The following is a 13,138-nucleotide window of genomic DNA, read 5'->3' as shown; positions in this document are numbered from 1 at the left end:
GATCAGTGAAATGGCATTCGAGAATGATTTCTGGGAGGAAATATTTCAGTGCCCTTTTGCACACATCATCCATGAATCCAAGGCCTTGGTAGATCCTCCAAAGATTCATAGATTCAAAGATTCAGTGGTGACAAACAGATGAGAGTATGCTTACCTAGCCCAGTGCCATGGATTCAGTTTTGGGCAATAGCAGCTGCTTCTGCAGAAAATACAACTAAGTCTAGCATGGAAAGCTAATAGAAAACCTGTTCTTGGAGGTGTTTCTTCACAGACTTAAGGAGTTACAGGTTGGATCATTCCCTAAGGCCAGAGCTATACTGTTTCCTGCAAATAATCTTTAGTTTTTTAATCACCTCAATTTTAAGTGATTTCCCTAGCCATATTCATTAATGTTAAGTCTGTTTTCCAAAATGGTACCATAATCTTGGCCTCGGGTGCATCTTACAGCACAGAGTTCTATAGGTTGCATGGGAGATTGCTAGTATTTAGGGGGTTGCTTTCAATGTAAAATATTCTGGTACTGGCAAAGCCAAGTTTAAAATGTGTTTCTGGTCATTAATCAGGCAGTTGAACAATACCATGTCATTAGCTTGACCAATCCCAACCAACCAACAGCACACAAAGAAGGAATATACCCAAATACTATGCAAAACCTTAAAAAAAGAGCTTGAAAAATGTCACTAAGTAAATTCAAATAATGCATAAATTAGAGGGAATTGCAACTGGCTCATGGATATTCTATGAGCAGAAGATAAACATCTAAGTTAGTTGCATAAATTATTCATCATAATGTATTTGCTCAGCTTTTCTCATCAGCTATGAAAGCCACACATCCAAGCATTTGGAGAGTATAATAGAACTGGGCTTTCACCTCAACGATACGCCCTAGGAGTAGGAAGCCCTGGGGAGGGATGGCGTGCATAAGAACTGAGTAGTAAAAAAATCTCCTTCACTATGATATTTTAGACGTGGATTCTGCTCGGGCCTTGTCTGCTGCATGAATGGCGACTGGGATTGTCCCTTGGCAGCAGGCAAGGTCGAAGATATGGCAATGATTTCTTTTAAACTCCTTTTGCCTCCTGCCAGTGGTGCCATGAGATGATGTCAGACCTGATGTAAAAAAATGAACCCACTGTTTACCAAATTTTCATTCTCTGTTACTACCTTCTCCCATCTTTATTGCCCACTGCTCTCTGGTGTGTGGTCCTAATTAACTGTCCATCTCCACACACTGAATGGAGGCACTCCTGTGGTTTAGGGGTTGATATATCAATAGAGCCCTACTTGAACAGTTGCATGTTTAAACTCGATGGTCTTTGCTTTGGAGTAGATAACTTGACAGTAACAAAAGCAAACTCTCTGTACTTCGGGAACACGAAGCATTCCCCCAGCCCTGGCTCTGGAGGGCTCTAGTCCCTCCTGACTTTATTGATAATGCTTGCAGGAAGCACGAATCTTAGAGCAAAAGTGTGCTTGAGTTTTGCAGGAAGTAATAATTGTCTCTTTGGAGAGGAAGCATGGATGGCATTTTTCCTACGCTCGCTGGTTATCATCTTTATGATAGGAACATGGGGATCTCTATTTATTATAAAACCTTGCCTGTCTTAGCATCCAGAGCTGCGTCTTCCCATACAGTGTAACCGCTGTATCCTGAAGGGACCATTCCTTCTTCATGCAAGGGGGATTTCCTTGTATAGCCAGGTTTGGGATCACCGCTCTAATCATGAATGATTAGAGCAACCTCTCTCTGTAGTGTCAGAGAGAAGCTCTTTGTCTTCACTTTTAAGGTTCTACCATTCATTAAAAGCAATCGTGGGACCCCCAAATGTGTCTGTCCCACAGATACTAAGTATTGGACTTTTATTCTTGGACAGCAGAGGAAAAACAATATTCCGCTCCATACATTGAATGTGCGGACATTGGTAACGCAGTTGTTTTCTGCAGACGGCTTCAAAGCCAATGGTCTATGTTTTCTCCACTCCTGGTATGAAGATCCTAGTCTATGGGGAGTTTGGGGTGGGTTTGGGGTTGTGGTTTTTTTAGCCTTTTGACAGAGGTTTTTCTAGGAAAGACCGGTCTTCCTGTGGATTTCAAGGTTTGACACTAATGCCTCTTAGGATGTCGTAAGAGGGGTGTTTTGTTTTGGCATTTTTACTTGGCTTGTGAAAGCCTAGGAGCTACAGAGGGGGCATTAGCTCAGTTGTAAGGAGATGTTTTGAAGTAAAAAGCTGGCACTTTGCTATTTTAATCAATGCAACTGCTGTTAGGCAGCCTGGGGTGTTGTGATAGGGTGCAATCAAAATAAATACATGCATAATTGCATTAAGTAAAATAACCTAACATACATAAAGTGGACTGGGTATAGAATCAACCTGGGGAAAAAAAAGATCTGGTTTGTGATCCTGGCTTTGCAACTGACTTACAGCATCTCCTAAACCTGCCTGCACGTCAGGTTCTCTACCAGCAAAGTGGGATTGCCGATGCTAGTTGACACACATTGATAGAAGGTGCTGCGTCAGAGCCAGGTATTGTCATTCCTATTATTTAAATGAAATTTTTGTCTTAAACTCAAGTTACAGGAATAAGTGAATGAAAAGTGACAGAGAAGCCTCTGACTCAATTGTCTGGGAGATGGCTTAAGATAGTGCAGGTGTGTTGTAGGAGAGTGGTTATAAATAATATCCTTTCCTTTTAAGAAGGCCTTGCTCAATATTTTTCAAAGGGCATTAATAGGTTTCTCATCTTTTAGGTGCTCAGCTGGTGATGTATTTCAGAGGCCTGATTTTTAGATCGCAGGTGTGCAAGGTTTTCTCTAGGCATTTTCCTCCGTGTCATTTCAAAATGGATACCTGCAATAAAGTGCTGCTTTTGCAAACATTAACTTTATTTTTTTTTCCCAGTCACTATCAGTTTAAAGGAAGGGATTTGAAAATCACTTTATAGGGTTTTTTAAAAAAAAAAAGAAAAACAAACAAAACCTCCATTTTCATCCTGGCCTCTGCTTATATCTGAATCGATTCTTTTAGATGGTTTATCAAGCGTTTTGTTTTTCAAAATGATCTTTTGCTGTACTCCCTGGTGCTGAAAGATTAAGATGTATGGAGAAAGCACGTTTCCTTCAGCCTTGCTTTACAAAAGCAGTAGCCACAAGGCAGGCTTGTGGGCATGGGGACACAGACTGGTCTGGATATACAACTGTCCAACTGAGCAGCTCTTTTGCTGACAGAAACCAGAATTTGCTGCTTTATGGAGAAGTGTAAGACCCCAAAGTGTGTGAGGGTGAAAGGACCAGGCTGCTTTCTTTGTAGGGAAATTCAGCCCTGTGCCAGACATCTCTGGAGACTCTGAGACTGCCGCCTCATCAGCCCAGACCCTGATCCTCAAACTGTGGTGGTGTTGTGCTGTAATGTCTTGCTTTTCCTCTTCTCCTCCCCTTCCCCTTCTGTCTAGCCTTGTGGCCTCACGTGCGTATCCGTGCAGGGGTGTCCAACAGGATTGTCCCCTTTGCCGTCCTCCTTCCCTGCCCTCGGTGGCTCTCCCTGTTCCCCCAGACTCTAAGCCTCACCGCTGTTGTGTTCCTGTGTTGTCACGTAGGGAGTTTGCCCGTTGGAAGGTGAGGAACACAGCCATCGAGCGGAGGGACCTGCTCCACAATCCACTGCCCCTGATGCCTGAGTTTCAGAGGAGCATCCGCCTCCTGGGCAGGAGACCCACCACGCAGCAGTTCATTGATACCATCATCAAAAAGTACGGCACCCACATCCTCATCTCTGCCACCCTGGGAGGTAGGTGGCAACCTGGGCTGTTTTCTTTACGTGGGTGTCAGCGGTGGGGTGGTGAAGGCACCTGCAAACCTTGGCCACGTTGCGTGGAGGCTGGCCGGGTAGCGTAGAGCCGGGCTGCAGCTCCCCCAGCCAAAGCCCGTCTCATCGTCAGACGTTGTGTGAAAATCCCCAGAGTACAAATAGCCTTTGCAAATGAATTCACAGCGCAACTCGTGCAAGTTCAGCAGCTGTGATACGTCTGCACCCGTGCTCCTCTGACAACGGTGTGTGTGTACTGGTGTGCGTCAAGATAAACATGCTTCGGGAGCCTGTCTGTCATTCCTGCGCCCCTGTCCTTAATTTGACAATAGACCGTGTTGATCCCTCGTTTTTTTCAGAATGAAACCAAATGCAGGAGGAAAAAAAAAAACCCCACATCCTTTCTTGCTGGAACTGGAGGAATTTTAAAGAGCTCCAGGAAAAGGGAGTTCAAGGAGTTGGGCAGGGAGTGTGTGCAGCAGGGGAAGAGATGGCCAGAAAGCCCGTGCTGAATGCATAAGTGAAAGCAGAAACACGAAGTAGACTTTTGAAAAAAACCAGCAGTTAAGTAAAATTCAAAATGTATATGCGAGGACTGGAGAGAGGCTTGCGTGTGCGAGCAGAATGTGTCGGTGATGACATAAACCGGAGTACTGTAGGGCCGTTAATTCACATGCAAGCACCGCTGGTGGTGCCGCATAAACAATTCAAGTACTGCGTATTGAAAACCGGGAGGGGTGAAAATCAGCAATTCCTCTTGATATTTGCCCCTGACTTTTTTTTTTTTCCCTCTCTTGTGCTATTTTTACCATTCTTTACCCCTTTGGGGTGTGCATTTAAATGCCTTTCTTTTGAGAGCTACTATCTGTAAGGGGGATTCTGCAGTGGTAAAGGGTCTTAATTTTAGTACAGAGTTTGTTGTTGTTGCTTCTTCTAATGTACCTGACCTCCAGACTTGCCACGTTGCAAAGTTTGTAGGGAACTTTGAGGAATTTCTGGCCATCTGTCTGTTCCCAAAGCATTCTGCAGACATTTGGATGAGACATAGATGAAATTAGATGTGTGCATATGATTCATGCACAAATTAGGTGGTAGGTAAATTGGCGTGGTTCCACTGAAGTCAAATGGCCTCTCGTGTGGCAAATGTCCTTCAAAGAACCTCGAGCTGCTCTTCCAGTCCAAGCATTCAACCTGTCTGTTCCATCAGCAAGAAAGGTGTGAGAGCGCGTGCTTCTATGCACTGAAGAGTACAATTACTGTCTGCATCAGGCCTTAACGAAGTCTGTGTAAAGATAAACTCCTTTTTATTGGGGAAATCACTTTTCAGGACTGTTTTTTACAGAGCCCAAGCCAGCCAAGTAAGAATCCAGTAAAGTGTTGAGAGGGTTTTTTTGTGGGTTTACTTTTCTTTCCATTGTTACGCCTTTTTCTTCTTGCCACTCACATCTGTGCAAATTCAAAATAAGAAAGACCTTTGATGGTAAAATATATTTTTAATTTTGCCTGGGTGAGGTTGTGAATTATTCACAGTGGCTTGTTTCTTCTCCTGATTTTACAACACAACAATTTTAAATATGCAGAGGCTTGTAACGAGAACTGGTGTTGGAGAGGAGTGCTAAATGCTCCATCAGCCCAGAGCACGGTGAGCAATGGTGGGGGAGAAAAGAAGGATTTATCTTGGCAATGGCAGTCCCAGAGAAAATGTAGATGAAGCTGAGCATGCATTATGCAAGGAGGACACACTCTAATCACAGTCTGTGGGCTAAACAAGAACACTGGGATATAAAAGCACACATGTCCTGGCACCTTCGCTCTCCCAAGACCTCAGGTCTCCTCAGAAAAGTTCCAGGAATTCTGCTTTGGATTACAGTGGTTTATAAACTTAGCCTGATGTCTTGCTAGGCTGCAAACAAGTGACAAACACACAGAAAATTGTTTTGCCTTTAAATGCCAGCTGTTGCATGGACCCCGGGAGGCTGGGTGACGGATTGGGCCAGCCCACCTGAGTCCAGCAGCTATTTTCACACCTGGCCGTATGGGGAAGAGCTCGGATGCCCTTCAACCTACGGAGCAGTCGGGTCCCCCTGGAGCCTAATAAAAAACCAGCTCTGCTCCAGTTTAGTTCTGACAAAGGGATTGGTGAAGGGTCATTTTGAGGGCATCCATGCTCCGGGATGGAGCACGCAGAGCTGAGAGCCAATTTGCAGGGAAAGCCCTGAAGGAAAGACAACTTTGAACATAGCATCCGCTTAATAAACGAGAAATTAAGACTTAATAATGCAGCAAAAGTCTATTAACCTCTCTTGATCTAAGGGTTGCTTTCTCATGCGCGTTCTCTGTGAGAATGTTGTGCTTTTCCAGGTCTGCACACATGTACACAGAATAGGTTTCCAGCAACGTTATTCCTGCTCAGCACCCTTCACTGCTAGGGACAGTATTTGTCCCTCAGGAGAAGCATCAAATATCTTGGGCTTTACTTTCGTGTTTTCTTCCTCTTCCTCCCAGTGGAGGGGTCCAAAAACCTCAGGGAGGAAAAATGACAGTTTTTGTGGGGAAATCACTGATCTCCACTTCCCTAGAGCACAGGTTTCTCCAGTCTGATGTTTAGGAGCTGTCTCAGCCACTCATTGCCTGCTTCGTGTTGTCTAGGGACCAAAGGGTAATGGTGGATCTCCTGGTGATCTGAAACCAGTGTTAGTGCCTGATGTGATTCAGCCCACGCTTCCTGGTTGCTCTGTGTCCGAGGGATCTCAAATCTCAGCGTTCCTCTACCAAAACGAACTGGCCTGGACTGAAAAGCTCCAGATTTTTGTGCCTTGGCTATTAAAAGAAGGCATGATAGTTTTCCACAAAAAGCTGTTTTTTTCCAGTTACCGGTGGAATTGTAGAAGAGTTGATACCTGGATCCCACATGTTCCTCTGAGAATCGCAGCCAAGGGGAGAATTATCCCAGGTCTTCCCTCTCCTTTCAGAGCCGTGTGAAATGGAGGCAAAGCATCATTTATGTCTGCTGCATCTCCATGCAGATAAATACTTCCATTACATGAGAGATACAAAACTTTTGGCTCAAAATACAATACCTTCACGCTGATCCAGCCTATCTTCCCTTCAAGCCTCTTGGCTAACTCCCATGCAGACATCCTTTTGGTGGCAAACGAGTTGCCTCATGAAAATTCATAAAGCCTGACCTTCCTTCCAAGCCCCCTGTAAAACTCAGCTCAAAGATGAAACCTGAAAACTGCATTGACAGCGGCCAGGCATCTGGTGCGCGGTGACCGCTGTTTCTCACGCTAATCACAGTCATTTTATTGCCTCGTGCTTTGCCGGCTGTTTGCTGTATACACCTGTGGTGTCTCATCAGGTACGTGGGTTTTAAATCCTCTGGGACAGGAAACATCTTCCGCTGTTTGTGTGGATAGAGCCTGATGTGACAGAGCCTTGATCCCTGCCAAGGTCTCCTCGCGCCGCTCAACGCATAATAATGTTAATGGTGATAAAGGAAATCAAAGCCAGTCATTTTCCAGGGAAAGTGTTTTTGTGAGAAGTAACAATGATGATACTGTTACCACGACAACTTTGGTTGCGGTCAAAGGATAGTATGTTATTTTTAACAAAATATTAAAGAGTGAAAGTTTTACATGGCAAACTTCTCCACTTAGCTCCCGCGAAGCCAATTAAAAGATTTCAACTGATCAATTCTTTTGATGAAAAGTACCTTTTTCCACCAAAAATTTCCATTTTTCATCTCAAAGCCAAAGGCTCAATTCTCAACATATCAATTGCTCGAAAGACTGAAATCTAATAAAAATATTTTGATTTTCAGCCAGAATATTTTTGGTTTGTTTTCAGGTATTTGGCTTCCAGATAAAAGCTGGAAAATTTCCAGGGAAAGCAAGGGAGAGAGCTTACTGGGTTTGTTTTGCACGTATGCAATAAAAGAAATTATTTGGACAAATCCAACAATTTCAGCTAATAGGAATTTTTAAGAAAAGCGCCTGTTCTTTAAAAAAAAAAAATGCTGCAGAGCAAAATACTTCTTGACCTAAAAAATGGTGGTGCATTTTTTTGACCATGCTATCATTGCCAGAGGCAATGTATTCATCAGTGGTTCATCTATCAAATCAGAACAAGTACTATTCTTATTGAGAGCGCTATGTAGAAATGGCGCATTCCTACCTTAGGTATCTATTCTCTTCATTTATTAAAATCAGAACTTCAGATGTTAAGAATGCAGGATGGTATTCTACCTTTTTAGTCCTTCTATAATGCCAGCCTTAACATAAGAATGAACTGGATTTTAATCTGGCTCACACAGCACAAATTGAACTTTTAGGTAAATATTACTTCTCGGCTTCTTGTCCTTTTCATATATCTTTTGTTAGATTCAGGTTTCTGCTGATGTTTAGGATGTTTGATGCTATCAGGTCTTAACTGCTTCCCTCCCAGATTTTGTGATTACTAGCTCAAAGTCACCTGTTGTCCTTTATCTTGCACAGTATTTTTTGCTCTCCACTTAAATTCACTGAATGAGACTCTAGGAGAGGGGAAAAAAAAAAAAGCAGAAAGGGCGGTTGGTTTAACTTAACGTTCTCATCTGCTCTTTCTTCTGATTGCTCTCCTTCACTCAGCCCCCTGTCCTTATCCTTTCCAGTGATCACTGGAAGGTAAAGAGGTCCAACTAGCATTTGCTTGGCCTCTGTACTCACCTATGTATCTATATGCTATTTGCAACTTTAAATCATCATTTGTTCCTTCTAGAAATTGGGTCAGAGTTGTATAAAAGTGGCATCTTCTCCAGTCAGGGGTGCATCGTTCTAGAGGCACTGCCCACAGAGAAAAGCGTTCCTCAAGTGGGACAGACGGTCTGAATCCTTTCCAACAGTTGTGGTAAAGCTATGCTGGCTAATAAATGTTCAAAATGTTATCTACTCAAGTGGAGCTGATCTACAGGTGTGGTGGACCTGGCCTTTCTGGCTCAATAGAGAAGGAGGCTCACATCTACTACACTGAGGTTCTGGTAGTGGTGAGGAAGGGTGGGTTCACTTAAAGTGCTTTAGGTGTCAGACTTTTCTTTCTTTAGGTGCAACAAGTGACATTGTGTGTTCCTGTTTAAGATGACTCTACATGGCAACCTCCTGGGCCTTACTGAAATCTCCTTTTCTTTCTGCTGCAGGAGAGGAGGCCTTGACCATGTACATGGACAAGAGCCGCCTTGACAGAAAGTCAGGAAACGCTACCCAGAGTGTTGAAGCATTGCACCAGCTTGCTTCCTCCTACTTTGTAGACCGTGATGGCACCATGAGGAGACTCCACGAGATCCAGATCTCTACCGGAGCAATCAAGGTACTGTATCTTGCCTTGGGAAGAGAAAGAAGATTGTGTGTCCATACCAATACTGTAGGGATTTGGGGCAGGACTTTGCCAGTCCAGTGTGATGGGTTTTTTTGATCACAAGTTCTGTAGTTCCTGCACTGATTTTCCAGGGTAAATTGTTCTCTTGTGTACCTTACTGAAGAATTGATTTCCCCAGGGCCAGTAATATCTGGAAAGAGGTGGGCATTCAGTGTGATGGTTATGTTAGACACTTCCACTATGTCTGGCAGTGACCTCTGGAAGGAAGAGAGGAACAGATAATCCAGATCAGCGATGGAGCTTGGAAGGGAAAGGCAGGTCTGTGAAATGGGCAACCCCGTGCAACCCAGAAGTATTTTCTTCTTATGGGTATAAGACCGCTAAACATCTCTCAGATGAATTTACTACAAGAAGAGGTGAAAACCTCAGTGTGGTATTACTGAGGTATCTGGAATGAAACGGACTGAGAGACAGCTTGGGGGGTTGCAGCAGGAAGGAAGGGGAGCTTCTCAGAGCATACAAAATAGAGAAAATGGCTCTGCAGACAAAGGCTGCCTTCTCTGAAAGCAATCATCCTGTACTGGGGAGGGATTTTATTGTTGCAGAGTTCACTCCAGGGAAGGCGATGTGGATGGAGTTGTCATTGTTAGCCATTTCTGAAAGGTTTCGGCTCTTGTTATTGTTCTGTGGTGTCTCATGGCTGAGTCTGTTCCCTTCTGGATGGGAAATCGAATTGAGATATTGAAACAGTGACAGCAGATAATCACCCTTTGTGAATTCAGGAAGGGCAGCTCTCCTCCATGGCTGGAAACCAACAGCAACAGCACTGCAGGTCATCTGTGCCTCCATCTATCTCAGCACAAGGATGGTGTGCACATATGTTGTGGGAGCACGAGGCACCACTGTGGGCTGGCAGTCCAGCTCTGTATCTTGCTTTCCAATAAGAGAAGCCAGGGAATAATTCCTCTACTGGCTTCTGATGTTCTCCAGTGGAGATCCTCTATGAGAAACATCAATCTGCAGGACCTCATTGCCAAGCCTGGAGTAACATGCAGTACCATAAAGAAAGCAGATACAATTCACTCTCTTTTTTCAGCTTGTGAGTGGGCCAAACATTAGCCGTGTCTGTCCAGCGTGGGGCATTCTTTCCCAATTAGGGAAGATGCATTTTGGATTGCATCAGCTGGTGATGAGGGGTCATTATACTACAAAGTCTGAACCTGCCTGGGAAAGATGTGATGCTGCGATCAAAGGGAACACTCTCTCTTTTCTACATCCTCCACAGGTAACAGAAACTCGGACTGGCCCCCTGGGCTGTAACAGCTACGACAATCTGGACTCTGTGAGTTCTGTCCTTCTGCAAAGCACTGAGAGCAAACTCCACCTGCAAGGTAGGGCACAGGAACAAGGACAATGGTAACACAGGGCATGGGGTGGGGGGATGAAATGAGAGGGGAGTGGCCTTTTTTTCTAGCCTTTCCCCCTCCTCTGCCCTGATCACCACCTTTGCTGTAAGTTCCCTGAAGCAGGACCGGTGGCTTCATATGATGCTCAGCACAGCAGAGCCAGGGACTGAGCTAAAGGTGCAAGGAACTGCAGACTGGACCCCGGTGAAGTGTCTGGGTGCCCCCTGCCATTGAATTTTGATGGACTTCTGTGGATTATGCATACACTGATCTAAATAAATGTGACCTTTTCCATTAATATGGAAGGGGCATTCTGTCCACGTCTCTCTCTGTCCCTCCCAAATTGCTGATTTGCGTAAGAAGTTTGCAGATCAGCTTTTGGGACTCTCTAATGACCGTAATCTTTGGAAAAAGTCACAGAGGTTTTATTTGGATGCTAGAAGCCATGGCTCCAGTCCCAGATGGGGAGCTAGTCCAGAAATCAACAGATAGAGGTCATGACTGAATTAATAAATAAATACATGCTGGTTAGCAAGAAGTCAACTTCAGTAGAAGGAGGAAATTCACTGGGTGTGTAATTTACTAAGGTTATTCCCAAGTTTTTGACAAACTAAGGAAATGTGGGATTTAATTGCTCATTTGCCCAGATGGTTTTATTTCTGGAATCCTTGTACTTGCACAAATTTTAATTTTTCAGATGAATAGGCTACATTACGTCTTCCGCTTTGAGTATAATTTGGCAAGTGCTGTTTTAATCTTGGTTTCACAGAAACTGGGTTTCATTTACTGAGTCATGTTGTGGATATATTATTATTGTTGTTATTATTTGCCTTTAAAAATAATAGAAAGGTTGTTTCCACTATTCCAGTGATTATCTAAATCACTGAGTTCTGATTCTTACCTAATTAACAATAAACAATTTGAGGCTTTTTATATACTACGATGATGGCTGCTGGTAATGAAAACCCAAGGGTGACACATCAGATAACTAGGTAAACAGCTAAATAAGCAGACAGCTCGGTTTATAGGCAGACAAACTGGTAAGTAGGTGAATCAATAGATCTCTATTGGCTATCTGATCCTACAAGAGAAGAGAAAAAGCAAGATGCCTGGTTAGGGGGAAGGACGTGGAGGAAGAGGGAAAATTCAGGAGAGAGAGGGGATGTAAGGTGGGTGAAGCTGTGATTTCCGATGGGAGCAGAGGACCTCAGGGGTCAACCAGACGTCGTTTCATGGAGCTTCATGGTATAACCCAGCACAGAGAGAGGCCAGACCCAAGCCAAGGGAGACAGCGAGGGAAGGGAGGAAGATAAGGGCTCTTCCTAATAGAACAAAGTGACCTTTAAAGCTACACCTGAGTGTTTTCCGCCTAATCTGGAGTGCGGTTCTTGGGATAATTACCCAGGATCCTTCCTCTGCTCTGAGAGGCCTCATTAGGAATTAGTCACAGGACTGCAGGTAATGGATCGTGACTGAGTCTCCTCTGATCTGATTAGCAGCCGAGCATGAGCTGCTGACAGAAATCCATGTTACTACCTTCATGTCACTCCGGCTCCGAGGCTGGCTCAATAAAAGAGCAGCATCTTCGTGACAGGGAGAATTTCTGTTTCTGAACTTGCTTGCTGCCGCCCAGCCCGGAGAGTGGTGGTTTCAAAGACGTGCCCTTTAGGAGATGCAATGGTCAGGCACAGAGCTAAGCTACCTTCACGCCTGCATATAGGGTTCGGGAAGGTCAGCCAGCCTGGAGATTTCGGGGAGGACCTGGATGCATGCACAGTGTAGGGTGTCTGGTTCTGCACCTGCGGTTACACAGACAGAAAAGCATCACTAATTTATAAACTAGTATTCACGTGGACCCAACATGCACGTACGTCTGTGCCAGATGCCTGCACTGGGGTCTATGCACAGGTCCGTCTGTCACAGTAGCTCAGGTTTCCCTTTTTCCAAGCACTACCTCGGGGCAGGTTCCCCATCCTGTGCATGGGGAGGGCTGGGCAGTGATGCAGCCTCCCCTCGTGGGACCGCGACGATCCTGTGGTGGGCCAGGAACTTACAGGTGACTGCACTTATTTGCACGCTGTATCCTCCCGTTCCTGTCGCCCGCACAAAACTGTCCCTTCACCTGCCTCCGGTGCGGCTGATGTACGAGCTGCCTGTGCTGCCTGGAAAAGGAGTAAACCGGAGCATGGGAGGGGAGGATGCTAACAGATCTACATCAGTCTGGTGGAAAATGGGAATTTGTGGTCCCTGGAAAAGTGTCCTAAGCTGAAATTTGAAAATTTGAGGGGAAAAAAGGGCAACATTTAGAAAAGTTTTGGGAAATTGAAATTCCAGAGACATCCTCTTGGACAGTGTGACAGTATCTGTCAATATTGCAACATGGCACTATTTCAATAAGGTAAAATCCTTCTGTGCTATTCTAAACATTGTGACATTAAACAGGAAATATTGCGTATTAGGTAGTTTGTTACATCAAATATGGCAATAGAACATTAAAATTTACATTACAATTAATATTACAGTCTTTGCCAGGATGGGCAGAGCAGTAATGACAACACAAAACATTTCAGCTTTTCA

At 44.4% G+C, this 13,138-nt stretch overlaps 1 protein-coding gene across 2 annotated transcripts in view; it reads left to right on the top strand.

The window, feature by feature from the left end:
• BRINP1 (BMP/retinoic acid inducible neural specific 1) overlaps positions 1 to 13,138 on the top strand; it is an 87,777-nt gene that overhangs the window by 56,204 nt on the left and 18,435 nt on the right. For both annotated transcript variants that reach the window (XM_054848956.1, XM_054848955.1), the window contains 3 exons: positions 3,595 to 3,785; positions 8,977 to 9,146; positions 10,441 to 10,546. In XM_054848956.1, coding sequence (XP_054704931.1) covers positions 3,668 to 3,785; positions 8,977 to 9,146; positions 10,441 to 10,546 — 394 coding nt within the window. In that variant the 5' untranslated portion in view covers positions 3,595 to 3,667. The remainder of the gene's footprint in view (positions 1 to 3,594; positions 3,786 to 8,976; positions 9,147 to 10,440; positions 10,547 to 13,138) is intronic.

This window comes from Grus americana, chromosome 20 (genome assembly GCF_028858705.1).
Source record: "Grus americana isolate bGruAme1 chromosome 20, bGruAme1.mat, whole genome shotgun sequence".
NCBI classification, from domain to species: Eukaryota; Metazoa; Chordata; class Aves; order Gruiformes; family Gruidae; genus Grus; species Grus americana.
The sequence above is the reverse complement of the archived record's forward strand: the minus strand, read 5'-3'. Positions and strand labels throughout refer to the sequence as shown.